The following is a 21,669-nucleotide window of genomic DNA, read 5'->3' on the forward strand; positions in this document are numbered from 1 at the left end:
ACAGCTGAATTGTGAAATAACGTGGTAGAAAATCCAGTTATTTGGATCTGGTGTGGCTGGAAAGGTATGGATACTGGCTGGAAAAGTGCATTCCTTCAGTCTGGATACATTGGTGAGATGAGAAGGAATTGCCTTAAATCTTTGCTGTTCCTCTGTGTTGTACCAGAGCTTGTAAGAGGGTGTGAAGTAGTGTTGTGTAGAAAAGGACTCCCCGAAGGACCACGTTTCTTCTGTTGCTCAGCTTGCATCTTTGGCTTCTCTTGCCTGCTGACTGGTCTCACATACCTTAAAGAGCTGCCTTGGTTGGCTTTGAATTCTGAATTTCCTTTTTTTTTTTTTTTTTAAGGATTTAGGATTCTAATATAGTAGGAAGACCCAGGATATAGCAGAGAGCGAAATGCTTCACAGGAGGAGGGCTGGAGATTGTGGGAATTTGTTAGAGCTGGAAGAGAGAGTTTTAGAGAGGGGATGACACCACTGATAGCAGAGAGACCCCGTTGAATGGGCAGATATGACTAGTAACACATGGCGTGCAAGGGAGCGTGGCAGATGTGACCTTCCTACACCTGATTTCTTTTCTGTGACAGTTTGGGCATGGAGAACAGCCACAGCCTTTTTACCAAAGGAGCAAAAACTTGTCACTTCACAGATGTCAGCAACTGTGAGCTGTCCTGTAGGATCTGTTGGAAGGAAGCTGGAGAAATAACAAAAGCAAGATAGTGGCATGGGAACAATGAGCAGGTCAGCACTGGAGATGGGGAGAGAAGGAAGAGGGAAAGAGAATCAAACTGAGAACAGCAAAAAGGAAGGTAGGAGAAATAGAGAAGGGGAGGCTGCAGCTGAAAAAGGGCAACAAACTGTAAAAAGACAGAGGATGATTGAGGAAGACATATGGCAACATGCAATAATCGAAGAATCTGCAGGTAAGTAACTTGTTCTCTGTTTCCTCTGTATGCATACCCTCCATCTTCCCCCTGGACACAACAGAAGTCTTGCATGTAGTTGAGCACAGCAGTGAAAAAATAGTTGTGAAATCAGAAGACTAGCAAGACTGATCTCTCAAATACTTTTGCCATTCCTCAGTAATCACTTATTTTCTGTCCATTTCTTTCTATATTATGTAGTAAGGATGGGCCCATTTTGCTCACGTTAATGGACTGGTATGAATCAAAATCTCATCAAGGGCATGAGCAGGTGATGAAGTGTTGTTTTCAACTGGTAGGTGGGGTGGTACCAGTCAAAAATGACATATTTCTAGAGTCTACTGCATCTTGGTGCTTTTCTCCTGCACTGACTGAAATGCTTGTATGTCAAAGGCTGTGTTTCTGCATGGCTTTGGATGATCCAAAGTTAACAGCTAGATTGCTCCGCAGCAGTAAATTGAAACAAGCTGTGCATTTTGGGAAGATGGTTATAGGGAGAGCAAACATTGGCAGCATTGTCTTTGGTTGCCTAGCTTATATCACTGGTTAACAGAAAAAGAAGGTCAGCGAGCAACCAGAAGTGTTCCACTTGGTTGTTTTGTTGAACATGCACCTGGTATAAAAGTGCCTCCACATGGCAGGCATCTCTAGGGCTTTGCACATCTATCAAGTTAATGAATGCTGAATGCCTGGCTCTTCTTACGACTTCCACCTGCTTTGCTTAGCTAGTGCTCCTTTGAGTTCAGTCGAGCTGTCCTGATTTTTCATTTGAGTAACTAAGAGGGAATTAAGGCGCATGTGTTTATTCCCATAATAATTTCTACACTATTCTAAATTAACATGAAATATCTGTTTGGTTAGTGTTTTTGTGTGTGTACCAGTGCTTACGATGTCTCTCTGCTCCTGTTTTTTTTTTTTTTTAAAAAGTAGCTCCTGCTAATAGCTAATGAGTAATAACTTGGTAAAGCAGTGACAAACTCATCATGCAAATTGCAGTTTGAAACTTGGATCGGTGCCATGCTGTACATCTTATTTCTCCCATTTGTTGCTAGAGTTGTTACAGAAATTAATGGCATCCAGTCCTGAAAAAAAAATGACCTCCAACTCTGAGTTCAGGAGAGTAGTGTTCATTAGAAAGTGATCAAAATTGAACAGATTGAATTACTATGAGGAATTGCTATTAAATTTGCTGGCATACTTGCATTTAATCAAACAAGCTTTGTTTAAAGCAGGCGAGAGGAAAAGACTTTGTCAGTGCAGCGTTGTGCAAATGATGGATCTGCTACCTGCTAATTAGGATATTGCCATGAAGCGTGTCCATTGACACGAACTGAAGAGGAGTATGCTAATACCCTAACAAAACTAGGATCAATTTTATATTTCATACCTTTTTTAATTTTTTTTGCTTAGTTATTGAATGACCATGGTTGAAAGAAAACCAGCCACAAGGTTTTATCCCATGACTTATTGCAGAAAGCAATGTTCATATTGCAAAAGCATGTAGAGAAATTAGCACCAGTCTCTTCTATCGCGTGTGGCACTGGAGATGCGAAGTAGTGAGTTTGTAATGAGTGGGCAGGAGGTTGGGAAAGTGCCTAAAAGAAGAAAATCTATAGGGAAGAGTTGAACTCGAGGCGTATGGTGCGCTTGGTGGGTTCTGTGAAGTTCTGAGTGCTTGGTTTGTAATCACTGATGTTAATTACTCCTTTTTAGAGGAAATTATATAACGGGTGGGGAGCAAAGCGTATTGAGCTCTGGACTCGGTGGTGGGAAGATGTTTTGAGCGTGGACCTCTGTCAGGGCTCGCTCCCTTCAGCAGCCACCCTGCCCCTTGGGCTTTGACCCTGCAAAAGCGAGCCGCGAACAACATGAAGGGGAAGCCTCCTGCACCCGGGGCCGCCTTCTGAGCCGCCCAAGCAGCCCCCAAAGCTCCCCCTGCCCCTGGGCTCAGCTGCGGGCAGGCAGGAGGAGGAGGAAGAAGAGGAGGAGGAGGAGGAGGAGAGGCTCAGCTCTGCCTCCTCAGCCGCGGCTGCCGGGGGCGGGGGTAGCGAGGCGCGGCCGGGGGCCGGGCCGGGCGGAGGGAGGGCGGCTTGCGGCGCATTTTTGGCGGCGCGGAGCGGGGCCGCTTTGTCTGCGGGGAAACTTTGGCGGGGGGCCGGGGGCCGAGGAGCTGCCCCGGCACCTGCCGAGGGCTGCCGGGGCTCCTCTGCGCCCGCCGCGGGGCCATGGGCGCCTGGGCGCCGCTCTGCCTCCTCAGCGCGGCGCTGGCTGCTGCCGCCTCAGGTGAGTCCCGTCCCGGGAGCTGCCCCGAGGGGGGGAGGAGGAGGGTCGGTGCCCTGAGGAGAAGCCCCCCCCAGGCGGTCCCTGTAGGTTTTGGGGCGCGTCCTCTCCCTCCCTCCCTCCCTCCCCGGCCGGGGGTCCGTCTGGCGCCCCCCGCCATTTTGGCTGCCCCCCGGCTCGGGCCGGCTGTGCCCGCTCCCAAAATGGGCGCGGGGGGGACCGCGGGCGGCTGAGGGGCGGGGGGTGCCCGGCTGGGGGCTTCACCTCAGGCACGGCACCTGGGGCGAGGGAGGGTGAGCAGGGGGCTTGGGACAGCTGAAAATCCACTAAGAGGGTGGGGGTTTCCGAAGCCAGGGTCCTTTTTATTTTAAGAAATTGTGGGTTGCCAGTGCCTGGGTGCGAAAGGGGCTGAGCAGAGCCTCGTGCCCCCGTCCCATCCCGCGTGTCACCGCTGTTGGTGGCGGTGGGGAGGGCAGAGATCATTGCCCATGGGGTTTCTGCTTGTGCCGTGTGCTAAAACAGCAATAACGGGGGCTTTGGGAAACGCGCAGGATCTTAAATCGTCACCTTGCACCGATTTAAGAGATTTCTGAGGTAAACTTAACGTGTGTGGGGATGTTGCTGTGAGTGTGGCGAAGGCATTGACCGCTGACTGCTTCTGTCACTCGAATTGGAAAAAAAAAAAAAAAAAAAAAAAAGTGTTCTGGAGAGACTTAAAGCTCTGTATGATCTTACTACAGCCGTCAGTGCAGGGGCTAAGGTTATCGATAGCTTGATTTTGGGAATGCAGCGGGGCTGCGCTTGTGCTCTGAGGTGGTTTTCTGGCTTTCTCTTTGGCTGTGGGCTGTTGGTTCCTGAAGTGACAGGCTCCCCACGTACAGCTCCCAGTGTAAGGTGTCACGTTTGCTTTAGCCGTCTTAACGAACAGCAGGAGTTAGAGGCTGTGTCTGGGTGTGAACGGGGATATTAACCTGGTGAGCAGAGGGATTCATTTCCAAAAGAACAAAATCCGACAGCCACCCTACCAACCACCTGTATGGGGTATGCCCAGCACAAGTAACTAGATGAAAGCCAGGGGGGTTCTTCCACAGCTCGCTCAGCGCATGCAAGGTGCCGTGCTCTTTGGAGGGAGCCCTTCCAGGTGAGCTTTGCAAACAGCCCCCTATCGCTCCGGTGACCTGGAGCTGTGTGGAAAGCCAGGGTGCTGCAAAGCTCTGTTTGCTTTGTAGCTGCTCCTGGGGTGAGCCTGTGTGCACAAGGTGCAGGCTGTAGCGCTGAGAGAGACTCAGAGGCCTCTCCCATCCCCGCCGATGCCTGCCTGGCGATGAGTTCCTTGGCACACGACCGCTCTCTCGCGAGGTATTTACAGTGCCTGGCACAAAGGGCCCCAGATGTAATTACAGCCCTTTGAAGCAGAGGTAGGAAATGGTGCTGATTTTTTTTTGTGTCCCCCTCACACCCCTTTCTTAAGGGCTTCGAGTCTTTAGTGAAGGCTGTGACACAATAATTCATCTTCTATGATGTTAAGTCATTTTTTCCGTACTTTTAAGGGGCTATAGTCATTAAGTAAAGAAGGAAGGGCAGTGAGCCCTTTTCAGGATTAAAATGGTCAAGCTGTATCAGCTTTAAATAATTGGTGTTAAGTATTATTTTTTCATGTGCCTTCCAACCATATGTGACCTTGTAGTGTTTTGTACAGAATTTTGAGGAGCAGGAGAATGAGAAACCTTGAAATTATTCTCTCCTCTCAAAAGAAGAGTATGGGGGGAGGAAAGGGTTGTGAGGGGCAGGAGAATAAGTGGTATTTGATGAAAATAAATGCACTATCATGAAGTCTAGATACAGTAATATATTTTTTTTTTTTTTTTTTTTTTTTCCTTTAACCTGGGTTGCTATGGAAGTCAAGTAAACTAATGATCAGGTAATTGCTGAGAGCCTGAGTCTTAGTGGCACTCGGGTGCCTTGGCACCACCATGAAAATGCAGTGTGGATGTGAGTGAAACTCGGTGTTTCGGCATGTTGTCCTCTCCCATGCTCAGTCTGCACGTGTCATCTTCTTAGCGCCAGTATGAGTAGAAAGGTACCTGCAGTGTATGAAAGAAACACAACTGGGCTCTTAGGGCTCATCTTTTTGGCAGGGGAAAATGATTCCTGCTGGTGCCTCTGCAGCTTCTTGTAGCTGAGCTGAGGACCAGCTCGAAGGAGGAGCTCTCAGTCTCAAGCAGTGTGGCTCCAAGGTTTTCTGTACAAATTTGTCTAATCTGCTTTTTATGGGAAAAACCACTCTTTGACAAGGAAATTCTTAGTTCTCTGGGTGGTCCCTCGAGGCAGCTTTTCTCCCGTTCTTTGCTTTTAATCTTTGGGCTTCTTGGGTTGCTTTTGATTTCACATTCTTGTCACAGTAGACAGATACGTGCTGTTGTTTGAGAAGGGCTGTTTCCCAGAAAATCAATGGAAGAAGTGTCACTGAGCTTATTCATGGCTTTATTTTCTAACCTCTTATTTGACTTATTGAAGCAGAATATATCAAGTGTGCTCGAATGGGTGCGCATCTCTCTGTCACTTGCCTGGAGAAGCTTTCCCTCTCCCAGCAGCATCAGGTGGGAAGCCTGAAGGCTGACGAGCCCGTCAGCGGGGGAGATGTGAGACGTGACATGTTGCCTGTGGAGTGAGTTAGGGGCAGGAATTCATGGTTGCTCTTCTCACAGTGATCGCATTTTTATGTGTATATTCCTGTGCTTATTTGTTTCTCCTGTAAATGGTAAAAGGATTTATAGGAGCACAGAGAAGAGCCTGCTCTTTAGCATGCAATTTGAGTGCTGTGTAACCTTGCATTTTTAAGGGTTGTATTTTGCCATTGAATAGCAGTGGCTTGCCTGTATTTCAGCGAGAGCTCAGGCCATGAATCAAAGTAGAAATAGAGTTGTAAGCTTCATCTTAAGTGTATATTGTGAGCCCTTCTTCCTTGGAGGAGACAGCTGTGGCAGCAGAGGGAGAGAAGATGTGCCCCTTGCATGGGAGGCACCAAATACAGGAATCTGTCACCCATCTGAGGGGGCATAAGGGGGGTATAAGGTGCTTCTGGGAATGGGTTGGCCTGTTCAAAATAAAATAAGGCAGGTGACTGGTGATTGTGTGTGTGTTTGTGTGTGTATATATATATATATTTATTTTATTTTATTTTATTTTATTTTGCTTCTAATTCATCCTTTTTTTTTGTCCCACAGGTGCCTGTGTCTACCAAGGCTTGGTTTTTGAGGTAGGTAAGCTTCAGTGTATTATGTTGGGGAAAATGTTTGAGGAGGTGCTGTTGGACTTTACTTTCACTGCTGATTTTGTCACCTCTGCTGGAGATGGCTGATCTTCCAGCAGGTCGCAGAGCAGCCTTCAGCCCGCGGGGAAAACAGCAGCAAAATAAATATTGCCCTCAGGGAGGTCAGCAACTCTCCCTGGGCCTTTGTGAACCCAACCACTCTCCATCTCAGTACAGCTTTTCCTGCTTCTAATTGGGACTCCTTATTTGTCCAGCGTGTGAAAGATGTGTGAGATTTTACAGCTTGGAAGATAGAAATCATAAATGTGCAGTCCTGGGCAGGACAAAATAGTCTTTTGTAAAATGTCTCAGTGATGCTAGGTACGTTCTGTGTTGTTTTTTTTCCCCCTAAATTTATAAGGTATTAGTGGCAGAAAGTGAACACATTTTCTCAATTGATTATGGTAAGTACTGGGTGCCTTGATGCTTCTTTCTTGATCCAAAGTATTTTGTTTTAGTGTCTTCCTCTTTACGTGTACGTATTCCACAAATAACTTCATAAATAGTCAAAAGTGATTCTTGTACAAACTGCTCTGTTCTGTAACACTTGGTAGAACTGCTTAGGTGCTTTGAGCTGAGAGGGAAAGGCCGAGCAGCTTGCTGTCCTGGAGTGCTCCTGTACCTGCCTCTGACCCCACAGCCAACTTGCTCGGGGATCTGTTGCTGTGGTCTGGCAAGCAGCACGCAGCAGCCAGGGAAAACCTGGATGTTCATTGCTCTTCCAGCAATTTAGCCAAGCTTGTGGTGTGCGGGAGAAGCATGGCCCCCCTGTAGCTTTTGGCCTTCTGACCTGGACCCTCGCTCTTGGAAGTTTTTTTGCCCCAAGAGGGAAACGTAGTGCAGATTCCTGGAGGTGAATGTTGCCGGTGGGTGGCTTGGGGAGAAGCTGCGTGAGGCTGAACGGGTTTGCTTCTCTCCGTAATGCACTGCGGAGAGTCGGTGTTTTAGGAGCCATTGGGAAGTTTGCCTGGGCTCCATCTTGAAGGAGTTGTATGGCAGATTGCGCTCTTCCGAGCATTGCAGCTCAGTGAGCTGAAAGGTTGGTAAATGAGGGGTTTTAATCTGTTACCACTTTTCACTGATGCCAGTTGCAATTTGTTTTTGCTTCCTGTGTTTCCTTGCTGTTGTTTCTCCGCTTCGCCTGCAGCTGTGTCTGAAATGCTAGCGCAGGTCTTGGCAATATCTTGACATAAATTTTGCGTGTGGGGATATTTCACATTACCTGTCCCATTTAAAGAACTTGCTCCCCGTATCCTTGACTTCATCTTTATCTCTGTTTAATAAGTTAGTATTTTTTATTAGGAAACCATTACAAGTTTTCATTAGCTGCACAAGAGAATTGCTCTGCAGTAAAACTCAGCTCAGTACCTGCATTAGTATTTTGGCTCTGACATTTATAATAGAGTAAAACTGGAACGACCCAAGCTTATCATTCTTAGAACAAGCTCCTATCCTCTAGAAGGAGCAGCACTGCCAGAGCAGCGTGCGAGGGATTTGCCTCATGTGGCCAAGCTGCATGTGGGTGGCAGGAGTAGACCCGAGTGACTTTGTACCCGAGGAGCTCTCTGTGCCTTCACCTGTGCACTGGAAAGCCAGAGGAAAGCAAGGGCAGGCCGTGTCCCAGCTGGAGGGGAGCTGAGCTGTCTGCATCAGGGGTTAAAGCAAATCTTACACTGGTGAGGGCCGACTTGTGAGAGCACAGGTGGGGCTGACAGCAGAATGTGGCTGTGGGGTTCCTCGCTGGTGATGCTGCTGCGTGCCCTGAGGGGAGCGGAGGAGCAGGCTGGGGGATAACTTTGTGGTTTTAGCGTTTGTGTATGACTGTGGGGAGCTGCATATAAAAACATGTTGTGTGGAGAAACCCCAGTGGCAGGGCAGACCTGCAGACAGGGATCTTATCTCGACAGAATCTGTTGCAGAGGAGGAATGTGCCTTCTGGGTACCTATGCGTACAAACCATTTACTCCTGGGGAAGGCAGCTTTTCTGAATGACAAGAAGGCATCGGGCCAAACTCTGCAGCCTCTCCTGACGGCTGTCGTTGCAATGTGTCCCTGGCTCTAAAAGAGCTGTTCATCCCCTCCCTGCAAATATGTCTGTAGAAATTTCCTTACATCCAAAATTATGGTTAGACATGCTTTTTTTTTCTTTTCAGTCTCGTGCTATTCAGGTGCTTTTCTTGGTGTGTTGGGTGCAAGTAGTTGTAGGTGAGCTGTTCTTAGGGTGTTGTAGGAACGCTAGCTGCTGCGAGTCTTGCTTTATGGCACTTGGCTGCCTTGCTTCTGCTGCAAACCCCAACTCTTCAGTCCCTTGAAAAATCCTCTGGGCATAAATCAGGCACTCAAGAACAGCGAATGCAAGTGCTGCAGAGCTGCGTGAATCGTTGACACAGGGGAGAGTGTTCTGCATCTTGCTTGGCTGACTTAGCTGATTGTGTATCAAGGGTCAGCTTCTGTTCATGCAGCTCCTCTGAGGGAAAACATCTGTTTCGTTTCCAGCTGTGCTGGGGAGGCTTGTGTTATTCCCTCTTCCTTCACCTTTGAGGGAGTTTTCAGGTCCATACAGCCAGGGCTGCTGCTGCTTTTATTTAGCAAAGAAGAAATGCACGTTCCTTGCTTTTCTTAGCTGGAGGGTAGCGTAGGTGGGGTGGGGAGACTTTCACGCCCCAGTGAAGGTAAATGGTCGGGGGAGGTATTGGCAAAGTCTGTGTCTGCATCTTTCTTCCAGCTGCCTTGTACCAAGAGCAGTTCTCAGCCCTGGGAGGATGGGAGAAGAATGGGGCTGTGAGTTAAGGTGGGAGCTGGATTAAATGGAAAGTGTGGTTCGGTAAATGACACTATCTGTCTGATAGACTTTGCAAGAGGGAAGGACAAGTCCAGCTGAGCGATCTCCACTAAACTCTCTTTTGGTTGTGTTAAAACACAGGTGTGGTCTGTTCCAACACTTGTGGTAACAGATGCAGGAATGAATCTGGGCAGTGACAGGCTCGTTTGGAAATTTCTGGAGACGCATACAATGGCTTTATAATGTTACAAAGCAGCAGTGAAGCTAAGTAACTCTTCTTGAAATAGAATAGGTTTCTAATCTTGGAGTTTGGATGAAGCTAGATGGAATACAAAGCCCTACCCTTACCCTCACATGTACTGTACTTGTGCTTCTACCAAAAATTTATCTTCCCTTTTTCCTTTTGGAACTGTCTGAAAAAAGAATCCAGTGCTTAATTGACTTGAATGTCTGCAGAGAAGAGACCTAGGTTTAGCAGTCAGAAGAACAACAGGCCCTTCCGGAAAAGAGAAAATCATAATCATCTAGGTTGGAAGAGACCGCCAAGATCACCCAGTCCAACCTCTGACTTAACACTAACAAGTCCTCCACTAAACCATATCACAAAGCTAAAAACCCCATGTTGTAGCTCTTCTGATAACTACGCTTTTCGTCTTCCTAATTCTGCTCTGCAATCAGTCATGGAAGAGGTCACAAAAAGAAAAAATCTGTTGTATAAATACAACTTCCATCAGCTGCATTTCAAATCAAACCATGGGCTCAATGTATGCTTTAGTTGTAACTTTCTGGAAACGTGTTCAAGGAGCTGGACCAACAGGCGAGGACACTAGCAAAAGTTGAGGGAATCAAAAAAAGAAAAGTGGAGGTATGGAGATGTATTGTGCAGGAGGTCACTTCTTGCTCAGTTCCAGAGTGTGTGCTTTTTTTTTTTTTTTTTTTGGCTTTTTTTTTTTTTTTGAAACTGGATTATGTTTGGGTTATTTAATTCATTTCAGTGGCTAGTGTAGTCAGAGTAGAGAAACAAAGTGCTGCTTTCAAGTTTGGAGGAGGGAAGGGGCTTGTTGCTGGGTGTTTTCTCATCTGCTAGTGGCTGAAGGAAGGAATGCTCATGAAGGTGTTACTGCAAAAAGTTTGGAAGTTTGTGACAATAAAACAATTTGAAGGAATTTGGCACGACCGATTGCATATAACATCTGCTTTGTTAATAAACACTATTCTTTTATCATTTAAAAAAAAAATACAGACTTAGAAATCTCAAGGTTATGTGAGTCTATTGTTTCAACTCTAAATGGGGTCTCATTGTATGCATTCTAAATTTAATTCTTCTGTTTCCATCTGTGCTTTAAGTCAAAAATGAATGGGGAAATATAAAAAGTAATGTCTCTTCAAACTTGAAGTAAACGTTCCTGCTCTGGATAGCTTCTATTTTAAATGAATTAAGTGACTATTAAAATTAATTCTTGGCAGGTGCAGAGCACTTCTGGATAGGGAAAATAACACCTTAGGGTAACAATGAGGCAAAGAAGTAGCAATCTCTTGTTATCTTGTTATAAAAGAGAATACTGAAAAAAAATGGGATCAGAATGATTTCAGGTGAAGGTTTTGCTTACCTTCAGGATAGTGAAAATGTCTTCTATAAGTAATGTGATTTAATTGCTACCACTTAGCCTGGGGGTTACACCCTCAGCTCCTCCAGGGAGCAAACTATAAACTCCTCTTTATAACAGGCATATAACATTTTGTGTCTGTAAGCTCAAGTTTACCGCAGCACGAATCTCCCTTCTGTGTAATGTTCCCGTGACCACTTTGCTGGGGGTGCCTCTGAGCAGCCTGCGCTCGCTTTGCTCTTCTGCAAAGGAGGAGGAAGGTGTTCAGGAGGTAATGAGCTACGTGGTGGAGGCTTGCAAGACTGAGCTAGCTTTTTCCTGCTGTTGCAGGGTGGAAATGTAGCTCTGAGAGCTGACTGACATCCCATGTATGAGGAGTTTTGTTTACTGTACAGGTACAGTGAGGTACGGCGACTCTCCCAGGTAGTAAAGGAAAGGCCAGGGGAATTTGGGGGTGAATTTGGTGTAGCAGGGGCCTGATCCTGCAATGCCATCGTGCAGCCTCACATCTTAGTGCAACCACATGACACAATGTCCTATGCGTAGTGCTTAATACCAATTTGTGCTCCCATTGTATGGCTGCAAATGGGCGTGCAAGGTGATAGCAAATAAGCCTCTTGATTTACATGACTTGTACGTCGTTAAGGCTTATTGATGAGACACTTTGCACATAGGAAATGACTTCCAGAAAGCTGAGATCAACTGAAGATCAAAAATAAAAGGCAAATATTTGCATGATTTTTTTTTGTTGTTGAATAAAACAGATGCTGGCTGTGTTCTCTGTGTTCCTTAAAATAATAGCATAAGGCAGGGGGAGGGGGGCAGGCTCCTTTTTTATGGCACGAGGTAAAAGAAGCTTTTATGAAAGATGATTATTCTCCTGAGGATGTAGTGAAATCTTGTCTTTTAATCAGTAAAGAGTTATTACTTGGTGGATCAAGGCTCGTATCTTAGTATTATGTAATAACTCTTTTCTATTGTAGTGGTTCTCATTCAGAAGGCATGTAAAAGTCATTTTTTTGGGACTAAGACTGCAAACACCAATTTTACAAGGAACGAACACGAGCAGCATAGCTGAGCCCTGCTATCTTCCAGCATTATCATGTTTTGTGTTTGTTTTTGTAGGCACTTGAAACTCAACTCGTTCTGAATACTAAGCACCACACAGGAAAAGCCTCACACTGGGCGTACTTCACTTTTCTCTCAATATATTGGGTTGTACATCATGCATAAAGACAAGCAGCATAGCTGGCCCATCAGTTCCTTTTCCAGTTGCTTTTTCTTTTTTATTTCTGTGAAGAAATCAGGTGGAGCCTCAACCCTCTCCCATCATTATCCCCTCAATTAAAAACACCTCTGCTGGGGACGTGCTGGGCGTTGGGTTTCTAACAGCAGAGAAACCAGCAACTGCCCCCAGTTGTACCTGGAGGTCCTTTCACAACGTGAATAAATGGCAACCTGGAGGCTGTGAGCCTTGATACCAGCTGCATGGGAGTTGTCCTGGGGCTCGGTGACTCTCTGCAGCTTGTCTTTTTTTTCCCTTGAAGCTCTGAGGCTCTGCTGCCTGTTGTCATCTCCACCTGGGCTCCTCTCCCTGTGCCACGTTGTGGGAGGAGATCTCAGCTGGGTTTGGAGAGTGGGGTCCTCACCAGAGCTGCCCTCTTCCATGTTTTCCACCTCAGTGCCCTTCCTGCACAGCGGCTGTTTGTCCACGAATGCTGCCCCAAGTAGATGATTAACATTTAATATCACAGTTACAGGAGCTGTACGCCAAAGCCTTGGCAGGAGGCATTGGGTTGCTCGTGGATTTGTTCACTAGTACACCAATTCAACAATTACCCAGCATTTATACATTTTACAAAGCATTGTGTCCTCCAGCTCTCTGTATGCACTGCAAGAGCCTTGGTTAGGAAGTAATTCCTTGTAATTTGTCATTTACTTTTCCTTCCTAAGTTCCCCGTGCGAAAAGAATCTGTTTTTCTTTGCTAGGTCACTGATTCAGGTCGTGTTTCCTCATTCCTTCTCTCTCCTCAACCCTGTCAAAACTTCAGTCAGGATTCCTGTGCTTTTTTTCCTTGGAGGATGGGGGCTGTGATGTCCAGTTAATTGGTACAAGAAATGCTAGAGATCAGTTTCTGCCAGTGGAACGAGGCCATAATGCATTACAAGGGGAAGCCTGTGGGCAGTGCGCAGCAGTGTAGGTACAGAAAGGTGGCAGCTTGCTGTCGGTGTGCGGCTGAGGTGTGGGAGCAGGGTGGTTCTGCTCGCTGGGGTTAGCAGGGGTAGGTGTGGCACAGGCAGAAGACACCAGAGGATGCTCAGGTCAGGAGCTGTAGCTTCTCCAGAAAGGATTTTGTTGTATCATTCGGTGGGCAAACAGGCCACAATGTGACTTTAAACAATCAGCACTTGATATTCATCTTTCTCTCCTGAATCATAAAGGACAACTCACTGAAAAACTGATTTCCCCTCTCTTCGGCGCAGTGACCGAGCTGCAGACACCAGCCCAGCGGGGCGCAGTGCTGGAGGCAGTCATCTCGTCAGTTTTATGGACTACTGAAGAGTCTGTAATCGTGCTCCTGGGACGCAAGGCTGATGTTCATCAGATGACTTGTTGGGGTCTTTGAACTTAACTAGAAAGTCAATATAGTTTTGATTATTCCCAGGGAAGGTTTTACGGAGGCGGAGTTGATACTACGAGTGTGTGCGTGCACCAGCAGCTTTAGGAGAGGTGAAATGAAGGCGTGAGGCTGGGGCAAAAAAATCGGAAGACTTTGTGTTAGAAACACAAAGGCCCTGTATTGGAGGGAAATATCTGTATCCATACGTGGGGGCAAATCTCGTTGAATGCTGTCGTGATCTGGGAACTTGGGCTGCTTCCTTCTAATGGTGGTTTTCTGCCGGAGGGACTTGTCAGATCCAGAATCTGGAAAAAGTGCTGGAAACACCACCACAATTTTTCAAAGCTCTGAGTGCTTCTTCCCTAGCAGCCATGGATTCAGTAGTGCTTTTAATTTCTATTTAATACTCTGGTTATCAGAGGTTTGTATCTCAACCGCCAAAGTTTTCTATTAAATGACACTGAACATCATACTTTCTTTTGGGCTAGGATTTTTTTAGGAGTTTGAAAAATAATTGGCACTTGATCCGAGTGCCACCAACTAACAAAAATGTGCTGTACGTTTTTGGTGATCCCCAAAGAACTGCTGGATGAAATCTGTGAGACAGCTGATGAAAGGTGAGTGGATGTCGAGCACCTTTCTCTTGCAAGGGTATAGGAAAATCCTGGTTTTAGTTTAGAATGTAGAAATGTTGGAGCCACTAATATAAATCAGCAAGAAACTTTCTCCTTATGTACTGAAAATGAACTGTTTATAAATGAAAAAGAAACTTAGTATAAAGTGAATTTCTCCTGTATAAACAGGTTTCTGTGGCTGTGCAGTAGGATATCTGTCTGCTGGCACAAGAGTGAGTCAGACAAATGGACCAGCCCAGTTTAGATGTGTCTGTATTTCACCACGTAACAGCAAATACGTAAAAAGTAGTTGGGATGTGATCTTTTTGACTGAATCCCAAAATGCTGCGCGTATCATTTAAGGCCAAGGTTTGCACCTGGGTCGCTCGAGTCATGTAGGGAGCAAAAATCGGTGTTCAGTACTGAAAAACAAGATTTGGCTCTCTGTAGTTTGGGGGTCAGATCAGAGCTACTTGCCCTGGCACAGCGTGGAGATGTTTATCCTATATCTTAGTCCTTTCAGGGAGACAGCTGAGAGAAACAGCTGTGGAGGAAGGCTGCTGATAGGGGAATTTAGGGAGTTGTGTCTGCTCCTACACACCACGTGTCAAATTGCTCCTGCGACGGGCAGCTTTGCACTGTGCCGATGCCAGGCTGCGCTTGCACATTTGCCAGCTCAGGCTGGGTTTGAGACCTTGTGCTTCAAACTCAAAACATCCTTGGCAAAGAAATTCCGAGGAACTGGTGAAGTCTGCTCCGTGGTTGGAAATAAGTTGTTAGTGTCTTAATCAGTCTTAAAGCAGAATCAGACTGCTGTGTCTGGACAGTGGTCCTGTGTTGAATTTTTTATCTTCCACATTGGTTTTCTCCATTTCCTCTTCCTCCCCGTGAATAACTCATGTCTCCATCTGAAATGCCAGTATGAGATCCCTTTGTCATTGTAGTCGTTCCGCAGGCTTGTTAAATCAATTCCAAGCTGTCCAGGATGAAACATTCTCTGAGACGTTTCAGTTGTGCTCCGGCTGTTGCTGTTGTAACCGATGAGTTTCACAAGGAGTCCAGGATATTCCTTGGTGCTTTCAGGAGGCCATATAATAGACGGAGAACTCTTCTTAAACAACATCTAGATCTGTCACCCTTGAAAACACCTTTAGAGAGCCACGTGATGCTACAATGCACTGAAGTTTATGGTGCTGGGACGTCTGTATTTCTACCATGCATATTAAATAGCTTCTCCTGCAAATACACGCAGCCGACTTCCATTGGAAGACCACTGTAGTTTTCCTAACGCTGTGATTTATTGTTGAGCCATAGATTAGGGCGGCCCATTAGAATAAAATACTCAGTGCTTACTCTATTCTGCAGTCATTACAGCTACTTCAGAATCATTCGGTAATTAATCCTCTCTCCCTGTGAGCCTTGGCATCAGAACTAACTTGGTATTACCAGCTGGAGTGCTGTGCCTAAAGGAGAGGCCTCAGCATTTTCAGAGATGCTTAGCTATTTCTGAGGATCTGTGAGAAAAAAAAAAGCCCCTCCTTCTCTCCCAGATGAGAAATCACAAACAACATATTTCTTCCTGTATTAATTTGAAGAATTTTGCATCAGTTGTTTCCTTGCTCAAGAGAAACCAAAAGTTTCATAAAGTGCTTTCTGTGTGTGTTCCAGAGGTGAATATTAAACTACGTGCAAGCTCAATGTTAGAAAATTGTAACTTCTTTCACCCGTAGAAGTTCACGTTGAACATAAATTTCCAGTGACATCAGTGGGAGCTGAAGTTAAGGCACTGTAGCGAGATGACAAAGATAAGGATTTTTGGACCTTGCAGCTATATGCATGCCCATTTATCTTAGTTATCAAACTCGAAATCTGGCGATTTCTAATGGGAATGTGGTGTCCCTGAAAAATAAAACCTTTTTGTTTTCTGAGAACTCAGCTGCTGCTCTGCATTAATAGACATGGTTGCAGTCACGTGGGAAGGGTTGGTTTTGGGTGCTTAGCCAGCACCAGACCAAAGTTGCAACCTACCACATACGGTGTAGGTTGTGTCTTTGTGGTTCCTGGATATCGGAGGAAGTACAGGGTCAGCTGTTTCCTTAGGAACTTCAGGCCTGCCCTGATTTAGACAGAGCTGTCACCACTGACGCACTAATGGCCGGTTCTGAGCTGGTGGATGCAGTAAATCCTGGCATGCACTGGGTCTGGTAGAGCGGCTTCAGGTGAAAACATGAGCAAACTTGTTAGCAGTCTCTTTTCCGCATTGCTAGCAGTTTTATGGATTCTTCTCTATATGTAAAGACCTGATTTTCTTTAATATTTAAGGAGTTAATTTACAGTTCTCCATATTACAGAGTAGACATCAGTTGCTACATTTTTATTCTACCGGGTGTTTTAAAGTGATTTAAAGGACCAGAATTTGAGAAATGCTCCATTTTGAAAACCTGGGTTGGACCTTAACTGAGATGCACTTGGAAATTGTGCTCAGTCCTTTCTGCCTGAGCTCCTCAGTGAAGCTGACGGTGCCCCAGTCTCCTCCTGTGGGAAACTTTCCAAAGCAAAAGTGAATTATGTGCTTCCTTTGAGTGACCAAGGAGTAATTCCTAAGTCTCTTTTCAATACTTTGTTTACTACACAGATTCCCTAGAATGAAACAGGAAATCTAATGAGAATCTGTTTACAATGTAATGAAATCCTTAGGACAAAACAAAGACGAACACGTTATTTTCAGAGACATCTGGAGACATCCTATGAGATAATATGAGATAATTGAGTTAGAATCAAATACAAATTGAACAGAATTTGTCCCAGACTTTCAGTTTACATTGCCTAGGCAGATGAAGTGAAATTTCTTTATGTGCTTACTACCAACAAAGCTTGCTTACAGTCCAGAGAAATCATAGAATCATAGAATATCCTGAGTTGGAAGGGACCCTTAAGGATCATCAAGTCCAACTCTTGACACCGCACAGGTCTACCCAAAAGTTCAGACCATGTGCCTAAGTGCACTGAAATGCAGTGTTACAGAGCAAGAGGGACTGAAACCTTCAGGCCTGGGATGTGCTCCCTCTGCCCACGAGCACTTTGCTTGTGTCTTTAGTGCAGGTGACTTGTCTGTCGTCACACGTGGGCTGTGTTGGCATCAGGAAAGCTTGGTGGTGTCAGACTGAGGTAGTGGGGGATCTTACATTGCAGGCTTCTGAGAATGTGAACGTTATCAGGGACATCTTGGCTTTGCTGTTAGGAAATTGAGTGAGAGGGAGAAGGCAAGGGTGGTCCTGGAGAGCTGCAGACCTTTGTCTCTTTGTGCAGTGTTTCATCAAAGGCATGTTCCGCACTGGAATGCTGCGTCCTGGCACTGGTCTGCACCGTATCTGGCTAAGCAGAGTGCTCTCATCATGCTCCTGCTTATGCTGGGCAAGTTGAAGGTGGCAGCACGCTGCGTAACATCACATGGATGGAGGTTTCCTGTCAAGCCCCCGTGCTTGTAGCCACGTTATCTGGCAGTAGTAGGTCTTGCCACTGCAGAGGTTTGGGCATGATTGCAATGTATTCTTTTACTATACTAAAAAAAAAAAAAAAAAAAGTACTTTTACTTCCTAGCAGGTTTTCCAGTGTTTGACTGTAATCCAGTAAGCGATCCCGTGCGCACAGCATGTGACTGACCAGGTAAACTAAGGGCGTACCCATGGTGGCCTGGGATAGCTGTGACACATCGGCGTGGTAGAAGTAGAACTGAGTTTAACAGCATTCACCTCCGTAATGCTCCTTTTTTCCTGTCTGTCTGGTCTGTTAATATTTTGATTTATCAGGTACAACTTAACACAGCACTGATCGACCTTTTCTTTTTGAAGACATGGCTGAACAGACAGCTTGACAGCCCCGTGTCTGTCCTTTGGTATTGCAGCATAGGGTTTCTATTTGTCCTGTCCAGCCTGCTTTGTCATTACAGCGACAGCCTGACCCTGCAAGGCCACGGGATCCTTTGCTGTGAGTTTCAGAAGGATTTGCTGGCTGTAGAAGAATCATGAGACCTCAGGATCTCAGGCGTTGGAGAGCAGTGTGCTGGACTTACCATAGATATTTTTCTTTTTTGAGGGCAAGATCTAAGCTGACAAGATCTAAGAGTATCACCTCTCCTTACTTCAGGCAGGAAATATCAGAGATCAGAGACAAGCCTCTCGAAATCCCTAGGAAAAGGTATCATCCGCGCTATTTGGCATCCTAGGAGGGGGCTGTGCAGTTAAACTGCTTTTTCTGCTAGGATTAGCATCCTCTGGCTTGTCCAGTGACAGCATGGAGTAACACTTGGTGCTTTTGAGCTCATGGCTCTGTTATGGATACGCAGGGTGCAGGCAGCTCTGATTTGGAAACTGGACCCAGCCTCTGTGCTACGAGAGGTGTTTCGTCTTAGAGCCATGCCACTGCTGTGATATGTTCTGCAGGTACCAGCAAGGGGCTGATCTGATCTTCGAGGTCGTTTCCTTCACTCAGCGACCTGTTTACCCAGATGCCTTCTTTAGCCTCTAGAAGTAGCTGAGAAATGCACGCGTTCAGGCCGAGGAGATGAGCGTTGCTCATAGTGCAGCTTCGATAAGTAACCTCCTTGTTAAAATCAGCAGTGCTGTCTCGAAGAGCTACGCTGAGGTCTCTAAACATAATATTTTCAGTGCTTTCTGGATGCTGCCAACAATTTTTTAACCTCACTGAAGTCATTTCATGCCTCTGTAATTCATTGGCTTTTTAGTGTATTTATAGAAGCTATTTTTTTCAAGCACTGCAGTAGAAATGATGAGAGCATCTGGCTAAATCCATCACATCTTGTACAACAACCTCTTAGCAGTTATTCTCGGTTAGATGAAATAGAAAAAATACTCTCGGTAATTGAGCCTTTCCCCCTTTAGATGATACACCAATATTTTAAAGGCTTTAGATATTTAATATAATTAGAGTGCCATAAGTGTCACCGCTGTGCTTTTCTGTGATGGAGACAGCAGCAGTCAGCTATGAGAGCTGGAAAAACAGAGCCACGGTTCGGCTTACACCTAGTTCCAGGCAGCTCTGCTTATAACCTCTTGTAAATCCACAAGTGGGCTGGGTTCAGCACGGCTGGGTGGTTCTTTGCTTGGTTCTCCCCTTCAGCTTTGTGGGCCATTGCTCTTTTTCCTCCTCAGGGCATTGTAGTGTTGTGTGCGGGGGATGCTTTCTGATCCTGACTCTCCCGGTGTGAAATTGGGCTGTGTTTGTTAGGGCTTACCCTGACCCTTGACTGCAAAACGATGTGGAAGTGGCACAGCTGGGATTTGTTGGCATCCGTGTTCGGAAAGCTCTCTGAGCTCGCTGCAACTGTGCTGACAGCGACATCTGAGTGGCGTGGCAGAGCGGGGGGGTTGTGTGAGGATTGCTGGTCGGAAAGCCAGGACCTATCTTGACCTCCTTCTTAATCTTTCAGTCCCTGGAAGGTGGTGCCGGTGTGATGGAGGTGGTGACTGCAGACTTGCCACTTTGCAGTGCTGCAGGGAATCCAGAGGTGAGGCCAGAATTGCCTTACAGAAACGCGATCAGTATTTCTATTTTGGGGAGCCCAAATTCCCCTACTGTTCTGCTCTACAAGGCTGGGTCCTCTGCTACTGTAACTGGCTTCAGCTGCTTTGATGTCCGTGGAACCGGGCGTTTCACCAGCTGAGCATTTGACCCTAACGCTGGCAGTCAGCCTTCAAGCCACCGAGTTTATTTAGCACTTGAAGTAAGGCTGCGAAATGGGAACCAGTTTATCAGTTCATGTTTAGTAAGCATGGGGTTGCCTTCTAACTTTACTGGTAAGAGATTTGGGCTTCTCTGGCCCATATTCTTTCCTCATCTTGGCCCCCGTGTGTTTCTTTCCTTGGCACAGCTGGTTTGGTCACTAGGAAGTGACAACCCCCTTGTGTCTGAAGGAATTGGGAGATGCTGTTTTAGGAATCCAACGAAAACTGCATTTCCCTCTCCCCACCCCTTACTCTTAATCATCCTTTTATGTAGACTTCCAGAGGATTTTCTGACCAGCTTTTGGCCTCCTTGTGTTCCAGTTGCTAGTTTATTGCCTACAGTGTCCATACTCTGACCTTGAAATGAAAGCAGTGCAGCACAACTGTTGTGCTGGAATCTCTCACTATCTTTAGCACATAGGAGAATGTAAAAATTGATCACAGGCAAGGTTTTGTTCACAGGGAGGTTCCTGGGACCCTTTCCATCTCCCTCTCTCTTTCTCAATGGCCTCTTAATAGGAGTGTGTATGTGAATAAATGAAAGTTCCTGTGGACATCACTGTGTTTTCGCACAATACGTTTAAATAACTGCATTTACAGGAGCCTCTTCTCAATTGTATCTGATTTAGGGCAGCAAAAAGCCTCTCCACCGTTAGCTGTGGGCCTTAGATGATGGAGGCCAGAGTTTAAGAGAAGCTGGGCCAACAAGAGAGCATGGTAGCAGTGCTTGCTCTGAATTCCTCTGGGAAGGTGGGAGGAGTTCCTCTGCAGAGTCCCGGCTCTGTTTCTGTAGGTAGGATGGAAATGAACAGCCAGGGTGGCGAGTACTTGGATGACCGAACTGCTCGCTCGTGACCTTCCTGCTCAGGGGAAACTGAGAAAAATGTCCCAGAGGTTCATTCGGCAGAGAACACAGCGGTATTTTTAAGCCAAGGGTGTGAATTGTGCAAACGTGTGAAAGTGGGCTGGGAGGATAAAGCACAAGATCCCTCATGGGATGTGCTGCTGGGGGAGATTTTGGTGTGTAGGCAGAAAGACAGATAGCTTAAAAATAAAATAAAATATAGTAGTTGTGGGATACTAAAAATTGGTTAAGGTGAGGGACTTCACCACGTCCAAGTTTATGATGTTCAGGTTTATTTCAGGTCAGGAAGAGGGGTGAAAGGAAGTAATTGGCAGGGAAAAGTGCTGACAGAGAGGAGCTGTCGAGCAGGGGACAGCCAGCGAGGGTTTATGGTGTGCTGCACGTTGCTGAGTGATCTGTGGACCCGCAGCTAATCGTTTTTTGAAAAGTTTCTGAGAGCTTTGCTATGATTTTGGTGCTGTTAGGAAGTTCAGAGATTGCAAGAACAGGTTTTTGTTTAATGTTTTTTAAATTAAGCAAATATTTGATATCTTTCCTGATGGGGATTTCTTTTAAGCATTTACCTGATTTGCTGTTTTGAACCAAGGCTATTAATTGAAGTAGTTTATATGCCAGATCCCACTCAATTCAGAGCGTATTTCCACCAAGACAGGTTGAAACCTTTAGGGGGGCCAAGCCAAGTTTTGCTGCATGTTCTTTTTATTGTTGCTTTATTTTTAATCCAGCTCTTATTTTCTGCTTCTGGGGAGTATTTTGACAGTAAAGCTGTTCTGCTGCACCTCGCTGATGCCGAAGGTGTGCCTCTCACTCAGGTCCCGAATCCCATTCTGCAGATATCCAAGGGGCTGAAAGGTTTCTTGTCCTCCCTGCTCCCACGCGGGTGGGTCGGCTCTGCTGTGGACAAAAAACAGTGCCCAGGG

At 46.0% G+C, this 21,669-nt stretch overlaps 1 protein-coding gene across 1 annotated transcript in view; it reads left to right on the forward strand.

Moving 5' to 3' along the window:
* Positions 1–3,148: 3,148 nt before the first annotated feature.
* The window catches only part of FRAS1 (Fraser extracellular matrix complex subunit 1), a 146,072-nt gene continuing 127,551 nt past the window's right edge, over positions 3,149–21,669 (forward strand). Inside the window, exons 1-2 of the mRNA XM_032186222.1 lie at positions 3,149–3,206; positions 6,431–6,462. Of these exons, the coding sequence (XP_032042113.1) occupies positions 3,149–3,206; positions 6,431–6,462 (90 nt within the window). The remainder of the gene's footprint in view (positions 3,207–6,430; positions 6,463–21,669) is intronic.

The sequence above is a fragment of the Aythya fuligula genome, chromosome 4 (assembly GCF_009819795.1).
Source record: "Aythya fuligula isolate bAytFul2 chromosome 4, bAytFul2.pri, whole genome shotgun sequence".
NCBI classification, from domain to species: domain Eukaryota; kingdom Metazoa; phylum Chordata; class Aves; order Anseriformes; family Anatidae; genus Aythya; species Aythya fuligula.